Genomic DNA, 9,414 nt, shown 5'->3' with positions numbered 1-9,414 from the left:
GGTTAAAAGAGGAATCTTTACGTCTTAGGCGGGTAAATAATGTCATTTGCAACCGTAGTTTTATTGCCGTTAGTTTCACTAATGTGACAGATGTTGTTTTCTACGGAATTACCTCAGGTCCAAGGCACCAGTAAACCCCTGAAAAATCTTCGATCCTTACCACTTTTACGCGTTGGAAGGTCGGCCAAATGCCATTTTCATTAACAAGTATTTTATGTTACATTTTTGACTTTAATCCATATTATTAAAAAGTATGTGTTAGCGGCACCAGATATTACAAAAATTGCAAAAAATGCCGGTGCGATGTCTGTTGATATCAATTCAACTGTAGACCTAACGTACTAATTATTTTCAGGCAATAGCAAGCTAAAGCTAACCAAAAACAAACTCGGCTGTAACACTAAGCCTATGGTAAGTAGGCCTATAGTCTAGGAACATACCAGAGCGTACAATGAAGATTTTAGTACACGAATTGCAAGTTACTTATACCAATAATTAATTGTCCATCACAAGTTGGTCAAATTTACAAGCTGCAATGCAATTTGTACAAAACTTTTAATTTTGCTATTATCAATTTAGCTACCGGCAATGCATGCTTAGCATAATATTTTTATCTGTCTTACGGAACCGTATCAAACTCTTCACGGCGGCTGAGGTTCCGCGGAACCCAGTTTAGGGACTACCGGTTTATACATTTGTGAGCCGACATAAAAAAGGTTCTTAAGATTCACAAAGTCAGTCTCTCAGCTCGCAAAGGTAACTGTCCTATGCAACGAAGTAACCTATATTTCTCACTAGCAGCGGAATAGCCTATATTCATACGAATCTTGTCCTGTTCTTTGTTCCCAGTTGATTCCGGCGCCGTATATGCTTGTAGAAAGGCCTTATATCTTTGTTTATTTCATTACAAATTGAAATTACTAAAAATGTTATTTATCGAAAAATCCCACATGGGGCTCCCTAAAATTTTATCTGTCACTTTGGTATGTCTTAGGCCATTATTTCATGAAATGCAAAGATATATAATCAAAGATCTCGAACTCTTGCAATAAAATGTTGAAGTCAAGACTGCAATTTTGGGCCAAAAAACTCAAATTTCATTAACTTTCACCTACTATTTATGCTAACTTAGACATGCGACCTGAAAGTTTTTAAGACACCATCTGCGCCATTTCAAAAATAAGACACCATTTTTAAGACACCATTTAAGACAATCATTACGTAGAACGTCCTACAAAATCATGGAAAACGCAAATTTTCAGCATATCCGGCTCCTTCAGTAAACTATACTTCTCACTAGCAGTAGAATAGCGTATATTCATATACTATGATGATATACAATATGATCTCCTGCATAAATAGAATAAAAATGACATTTGATCGATAAAATTGCGATAAGGCAAGCACGTGTTGAAGTGAAAATAAGGTCTGTGCGTAGAAAGTAGCGAAACTACACTACACCCACAAAAAAAAACAATTTTGTTCGAAAATTTTACACGCATATGGTGAAATTTTTTGTATTTGGTGGAAGTAAAATCTAGGTGGATTGCATGTCAGCAACGGACGAAAAAAACAGAAATATATTGAAGGGCGGTAATACAAAAACAGGAAATAAATTAATCTTATTGTAAGGTAAAAAACAAAATAAAAATACAGGGCGCGCAAAGAAAACGAACTGAACTACGAAGAGAGATCTCGTTATTGCAAGTAAAACGTCCACTGCCTGTCTACGGTATTTAATGTAGAACACTAAACTTTTGAGCTAAGTTTAAGCAAATAAAATGCAAAAAAATGACTACACCAAAACCATAACTGGAAAGATGAAGACTAGAAACAATAAATAGGCTAAAAAGTAACTGAAGCTAAAAGTGCTATATTTTCAAAGTTACTCTTACAAATCGTGCTTTGCATATACATTGCAGCTAGAAAAATCACAGAAGAAATAAACGTTTTGCACCATCTGTATTGTTCTCGGTGCTGGTACAGGGTCGCTTCACGGGTGTCAAAGAAGTCTCTGCAACTTTGAACGTCTGTAACAAAAATAACATTGTTGCGATGTGTATAGTATTTCAAACAAAAACGACCTTTTAGTAGAGATATAAACTAAACACTCACCAGTTTTATACCATTACACCTTCAGAAAAGATATTGCATATGAAACCAGTAAGCTACTTACTGTAGGTGGTTTGTATTCCCTCTTTTGGCACCATATTTGAAGGCACTTCTTTGCTACTTCACACTTGTCAGAGTATTTACAGAAAATTTGTATCTCACAATCCTAGTATATTAGACAATATAATCAATATTAACAGCTGTGTGCAGTTTCAACAAAAAGCAAGGGAATTAATTTGTAATAACGCAAAACTTCAGTTTTATATTGGGTTTACCTGAAATGTATCTGGAAGCATGTGAGAAATTTCTTCACGGCGAATTTGGTATGGAATATCAGGATTTTCTTTTGAATAAAACCGGAACTGATCACAAGGGTTTTCCCCCTTCATACCATAGTTAAATGTGCACACCTGTTACATATTATGGCCATTAAGATCTTATGTTTAATGGATCACTTCAAAAGAAAAACACAAGATTTCTAATTCTAAAATGTCGTGCTTACATTCACTAAAATGTCATCTGCTTCTAAATCGTTGTCCAACTCTGCGATTTCTTCTTGCATTTTTATGCAGTCATAGTGCTATTGCAACGCAAGAACACAATAGTTATTATGTGATGAAAACTTAAGAATGACAGAAAGACCCTTTCATTTATTACCGATAAATGGACACTTTTGTTTTTGGGAGGCTTGCTATATCCAACATATTTATACAGGTCACGACAAAGTATTCGCTTCAGGATGTTGCGAGCATTCTTCATATCAACATGTTCTTCCGTGGAATACAATATTTGATAGAAAATCTAACGGCAAATCGGCAATGAAGAAATGTGCCAGCAGATCATATGACAAAAGAGCAAAGTGAGATATAAAGTTTTTACATTATCTGTGAGTTTCTCGTAAGCAACCATATCATAGATGCATTCGGAAATCTTCAAAACTTTCTTATCTTTGCCAAGTATTTTGAGATGTTCATTGGCAAGGAACATGGCATCACAAATCCTGTTTAATAATATAACAAAGGGTTATGTAAATGTCAAGTATTTGGTAAGCAAAAAAGCATAATTTATCCACACTGTTCAGCATAGAAAAATAAGAGTGGAGAAAAAGGACAGAAACAGTAAAATTAACTTAGCACAGTGCCATTGTGTTATTAACATAACATGCTATAATGACATGTATTTAAAACGTTAGCAAATACAATTCTAAAGCACGCAGATGCCATTAGTAAACAACCACCTTCTAATTTCTTAATAACTCTATAAATAATGATGCAAATTACTAATCTCTGCCAAGTTGATTTAAATTAGATACTTCACATAAGGTAAATCAATTAAACAGAGCAAACCAAGCACATGCAAGTTAAATCAAACGAAACATAGCAGTAGTTAGTAACTACAAGGGATTCCTCGCTAATGATGAATTCCTGGTTAGTGATTGTTTCAATGAGTTATCGTCTTATGCTTACATGGCCTCAATTGTGGTACACACCCTATGCTGATATGCTCTTCTGTGCAAAGCACTACGAGTATGGAACATTTCATACAGATTAATGCATTCCTATAAAAATTAGAAAATTCTGCTTTTAAACATAAACTGAATATAGTATCACAATAAAACGGAGTGCAAGGTTGCCAGTGAAGCATTACCTGTCAGGCCTTAGATCTGTGGCTTAATCCATTCATTAGTTTATCTTTGTTTAAATAACCACCATGCATAAAAAAGCAACCTTGCAAATTATTTAGTGTGCCATCACCGGCATGCAATACAATTTTGTTTTATTTTTTATAATTATTATTAATTCATGCTTCTGCAGGAAAGGTGAACATTAGCTAACAACACGAGAACTGTAATTTGTGAACTTCGATTAAAAATCCTGGCCTGTTCTGAAGCCTTGGGGCAGCACATGTAATGACTGTAATTTCATCACATTATTATTAACATTACTATCACCCTGTGGTATACCTTTTCTCTTGGTGGTTCAGTCAGGCACAAGCAACAAAACTAAATCACAAAACAAGACCAAGACAGTGATATCACGTACCAGTAGAAGGAAGTGCAACTGGTACTTTACAAACATTCTACTTACATTGCTTCAATGACAACCTTGCACCTATGTTGGTATGCCACCCTATGTAAAGTAGACCGAACATGAAACATATCATAAAGGCTGTGCGCTTCCTGAAAAAGTTGGAAGATTAAAAACAAAACTGTATGCTTGTTAGTTAAAATTATTCAAGTGCCACAAGTAACGTTATATTGTATACACATTGTTATGGTCTAGAGAAACTGTTTACATGAAATGTCACCTTGTCACGAGCACATATTTGAGCGTTCTCTCCTTGCACTGTAAGAACTTTTAAGAATTGCATAAAGCGCTTATGATCGAAGCTATTCTTTATACCCAAGTGATGACAATCTCGAGCAAAATAATCCCATTTGTCAACATCAACTTTGTTTCGATCATTTGAGACAATCTAAAAATAGCTTAATGTTGACAGGCTTATCAAGAAATTCTAAGGAATTTTACAGCGTACAACGCATGGATTTCCTTACTTCATACAAAAAGCTCTTCTCAAGGGGTCTTCCTTTATATTTCCAGTCCTGCAATAAAAATGTAATAAGTTTGTGAGGGTATGTGCTGTCTGACAAAGATTAACATCGTAAAATTTGCGTTACAATGCTACTGCTAGTTGTTACATATAGCATATAACAACAGTGAAATTAAAATAGTGAATAGAATAAAAACCTTAGCATATTAACCCCACAAAACTACAAAAGAAACATGTTTACACAATAGAATTCAGAAATGTGCAATGGAAGGGACAGGAAATGACTTACAAAAAGCAAACAAAAATTGAACACGTTTATTTGTGCACGATGCGAAACAAAATTAGCTTTGCTGAAACGTTTGTGCAGAACTGCAGATCACTGTGTATCTATAATTCTATTGCATATGCTACTATGTATATGAATATACCTTATTTTCTGGATCAAAAGGACCCATTATCATTTCCTTTATGAAAACAAGATCAACAGTGAGAGACAGCCCATAACTTTCAAATTCTGCTTTCAAGTTATTTTCATCAATCAAATAATCAAGCATCATACAGGAACCTTTTTCATGCTGAAATAAAACATGTATACTACACATTCAAAACATGTCAAGTTAAACTTTTAGCTAATTTCCAGATTTCAAATTTCAGTTCATGATACAAATGTATTATCGAGTGAACTTTCTAATTATTTAAGAAACATTACTTACTTTTAAAAATTCAATAAAAACATGTCTTGGTAAATGTTTACTAGATTTCAGTGGAGCTTTAAATGACTTTTTTAGGTAGAACAGAAATGACCCAATCAAAATAGTATATAGGCTACGTAACAACAACAGATTATAATCATATATATATATATATATATATAATAGGCCTATCACTGGCCTACACAATTTTTCTGGAATGAGTTTGACAGCTAATTTTGACTAAATTTGGGTCACTGATTTCAAATCTGATGATATTTTGTACCTATCGCAACCAGATTTAGAGAAATAGCTTACCTTTTATTACTATATTGCCACAAATTAGAAGAGCTCAATAGTAACATGAACTTGATAAAGAAAAACAACAAAACATTGGCACTTGACTAACAATATTAATAAAAATATCTCAATTCACATATTTGAAAATTTGCTTTTGAATGACGCATGAACAGAGATGGGCAGTACTTGCTACTTCATATGGCTTTGGGAAGTACGTTTTTAATAAATAAATTTTAAATAAAAATAAATTTAGTGCCAAGTTTAGTGCTTTTTGTTCTTTTTTAATGTAAGAATATCTAATAAAGATGCAAAGAGTGAGTTTACGACTTCACATTTATTTTGATCTGAAGTAACCTTTAGTGGGGTCATAATACCGGCAAAAGTTACACTTACAACAGGATCCACTGTACAAAAAGTACCGTTACTGAACTACGTTTTTGAAATAGTACCGAATACCGGAACCGTCACTACATTTTTGCCAAGTACTGGCATCTAAAGTACTTAACAACTGACTTCCACCTTTGCGTAGGAGGAACATCTCTCATTAAATATAAACAGTTATCAAAAAGATCTGACGATGAAATCATATCTTCATATTCAAGTTCTAGCAAATTTGTAAAGGTATTGTTATTTGATCACTGTGAGGAACCAGTCGTATGGCAGAATCAAGACTGGGATATTTCAAATGGTGCTTGCGCTTCTTAACAAGCCCTTTAATGTTAACAAGACAGAAAAAACAGCCTTTGGTGTGATTTTGTTACTCTCTCTAAATCATTGGTATTCCAAAATTAAAATGTACGTTTCTCCTCCGAGACCAACATCTTAAACTTTCCACACAAGTTTTGCAGTTTTGTTTTTATGTGCAGAGGTGGCTAGTTGGTACTTTGAAAGTACCGTCGTTAACGATACTTGGCAAAAAATATACCGACAGTTCTGGTATTCGGCACTATTTTGAAAAAGTAGTTTGGTACTTTGGCGGTACTCGGTACCGGTACTTTTCATGTAAAAGATGCTGTTCTGCTGCAAATGCAATGTTTGCCACAATTACGCCCCCAGTAAAGGTTACTCCAGGTCAAAACATATGTGACATTAATCGCTTGCAATTTTACTTGACATTCCAGATTAAAGAAGATCAACAGATGCTAAAATTAGTATTAAGGATTAATTAACATGTATTTTTGAAATTATCACGTGAAAAGTATAATACCGGGACCGACTGAGATTTCTTGAAAAAAGAAATTTGGTACTTTTTTCAAAAGTACCGACGATACCAATATCGGTTGAAAAAGTACCGTGGTACAGTAATTCACCTATGCTTATGTGGTGCCCAGCTTTTATCCTAGTCCTTAACTTCACCATAAACTAGGTGAGATAATACTTTTTTACAAATGCCATGATATTCAATCTTTGTGTAAACAGCCACAAATATAGAAAAACATATCAGCATCATTGCAATACTTTTTTCGCTTGCTAGATGCCATATCTCAAACAACACTTTATACTTTCAGCAAATCTGTTCACACAGAGAAATATTAATAGAAAAATAGATAATAAGGTTGATATGATACAGAAATGCTGGTCTTATAGTTGATTGCCTAAAACTGCTGATTCTGTTACTAACACCACCTTTGATAGTTTAAACATCTGATGTGATGGAGAAAATATGATTTCATCGTTGAATTCAGTGACCTCGAATTAGATAAAATTAGTTATAAAAACCAAGACCAGAAAAAAATTATTTTGTAGACCTGTGAATACAACATCAAATTACATACAGTCCATTTGTGATTCTCCTCAAACTTAGGAAGGAATTTCATATCAAACATATGGGAATAAGGACCATGACCTGAAAAATAACTATGTTTTACTGTACGTGTAAAATATTAAAAAGTAATGATAACAATAACAAAACATGAAAATTCACAAGATCAAAATAAAGTTTTATATAATCAGTTTTCCTAATCATTACATCAATGCCAGCCTTAGTAGGCTTACAATATTTTTTGTGGTGTACTCAAATGACCCCAGAAATGGGGGTAAATTGGGTATAGAGAAGTCATCTCAAAAAGGGTTGTTTTTTACTTAGAAGAAAGAAATTATGTTTTTAAAACTACATTGTTGGAAAGTAGATGCATGTAATGTCATGTACAATCATAAACAGCAAATTTACATGAACCCATACAAATTTTATTAATAATATATAGTATCATACTATGTATTGATATATACATGGCACTAAAATATTACTGCGAGATTAGCTGGAAAATCAATTACCAAGATCGTGACAAAGGCCAGCAAGCTCGATACAAAGCACATCTTTATCATCAACTAATGCAGGATGCTGTGCTTGTAAGTGACGAGCAAGTTCACCGGCTAGGTGGCATGTTCTACAAATGCAATAAAGTTAAATACCAAAACTACAAGGTTATATATATTAAATAATCGTCTCCATCTTACATTATTATCATAAAGATTTCTAATTTTCTAGTTTAAACCATACCTTTGCAAATATATAGTTTGAGAAACCTTTTAAACAATGCTTACTCATATTATACCAATGAAGGTTTTACAAGCATTTTAGCTGATATGTTGGTTTAAAAAAACAAATCAGTGATACCCAATACAATGCTCAAATCTGTTATGAGATGCTCCCGGATAAACAAAATAAGTTGCTCCAAGTTGTTTGATATTCCTGAGCCTTTGGAATTGTGGTGTGTCGATTACCTTCACCAACAGAGGATGAAGTTGTATGTGACCATGGACTGGATCATTAAAGCACTGAGCACATATGTATAATATATTTACCGTAAATTTGAATAGTTTTGTAAGTTACAATCAATAAGATATGTATATTGTGGGTGTATATCATCTGAGTGATAGTATTTCAGTGACATAATTATGACATAAATTATTCATTCGAGTGACATAATTAACCCTGACCCTAACCCATTACTGTAGTTTGAACAGTACTTACCAATGTGTCACTCAAATGAACTGTCACTCAGTTGATCAACTACCGTATATTGTATAAACAAATTTTTAAGTTCAAACAAAAAGAAAATTTCTATATAAAAACTGTATAAAAAATTTTCCTATGCAGAGATAAAATTAGTTACGCTTGTTCAATGCTTAGAAACTAACAACCACATATAAATACAAATTAGTCTATTCCAAACCTTTGCATTTAATTGAACGGTTCCGCCGTTCTGAGCCCGTATGAAGTAAGGGGAACTATCCATGTTTTTAACCACATTTAACCACAGCAAATAAAGGTTAACAAAGCTTTCTAAAATGTGAAAAAAAGTACAGTTTATGGAAGTTGGCTAAACACCAGATAAGGCTACAGCAGTATTGCACAATAACAAAAACAGCAGTTAGCCTAAACTGCAAATATATTATATCATACACAACAGTTATTTTTCAATATGCTTAAGCTGGCAACCTTGGCAAACAGCAAGTCCTTGAAATATATGCAAATGCAATCATGAAAACGAAATGACTATTTCACAGGCACCTGATTATCTAAATCGAAAAATCATGTTACGATAAGTGGCAGTTTTTCATCAATAAGTTTATATAACTTATCGTTTTTGGAGAAGGAAAGAACTCTATTGGCCTAGTGGTTGGTGTTGGAGCTAGTAAGCTGGAGCTTTAGGTTTCGAATCCTGCTGACAACAGCTTTTTCCTAGTGGAAAATGGTTTATTATTGTTGGTGTTTATTACAATGACAAAACGTTACAATTAAAAAATCCATTTCGACTCA

At 33.5% G+C, this 9,414-nt stretch overlaps 1 protein-coding gene across 4 annotated transcripts; it reads right to left on the bottom strand.

Annotated features, from left to right (window-relative positions):
* Positions 1-1,297: 1,297 nt before the first annotated feature.
* On the bottom strand, positions 1,298-8,933 carry LOC143453534 (deoxynucleoside triphosphate triphosphohydrolase SAMHD1-like). Of its 4 annotated transcripts, none has more exons than XM_076954899.1 (14): positions 8,828-8,933; positions 8,269-8,429; positions 7,926-8,038; positions 7,400-7,497; positions 5,091-5,237; positions 4,667-4,714; positions 4,420-4,587; positions 4,200-4,291; positions 2,992-3,112; positions 2,770-2,913; positions 2,615-2,692; positions 2,388-2,522; positions 2,177-2,278; positions 1,298-2,030 (listed from the first exon to the last, which is right to left on the bottom strand). In XM_076954899.1, the coding sequence occupies exons 1-14, from the start codon at positions 8,888-8,890 to the stop codon at positions 1,932-1,934; spliced, it is 1,569 nt and encodes a 522-aa protein (XP_076811014.1). In that variant the 5' UTR covers positions 8,891-8,933; the 3' UTR covers positions 1,298-1,931. The 4 variants fall into 4 exon arrangements, with proteins under 4 accessions (XP_076811014.1, XP_076811016.1, XP_076811017.1 ...); XM_076954901.1 differs by lacking the exon at positions 4,200-4,291 and adding an exon at positions 3,579-3,670; XM_076954902.1 differs by having other exon boundaries at positions 7,427-7,497.
* Positions 8,934-9,414: the final 481 nt, after the last annotated feature.

Source organism: Clavelina lepadiformis, chromosome 4, assembly GCF_947623445.1.
Source record: "Clavelina lepadiformis chromosome 4, kaClaLepa1.1, whole genome shotgun sequence".
Lineage (NCBI taxonomy): Eukaryota > Metazoa > Chordata > Ascidiacea > Aplousobranchia > Clavelinidae > Clavelina > Clavelina lepadiformis.
Note: the sequence above shows the minus strand (reverse complement) of the source record. Positions and strands in the feature narration are given on the sequence as shown.

Bases quoted from the DNA above. Each gene is read 5' to 3' on its own strand.
- LOC143453534 (XM_076954899.1), bottom strand. From the start codon at position 8,890: ATGGATAGTTCCCCTTACTTCATACGGGCTCAGAACGGCGGAACCGTT. The intron at 2,914-2,991 runs GTAAAAACTTTA...ATTTGCCGTTAG, and splicing joins ACGAGAAACTCACAGATAAT to ATTTTCTATCAAATATTGTA. The intron at 2,693-2,769 runs GTAATAAATGAA...GCGTTGCAATAG, and splicing joins ACAAAAGTGTCCATTTATCG to CACTATGACTGCATAAAAAT.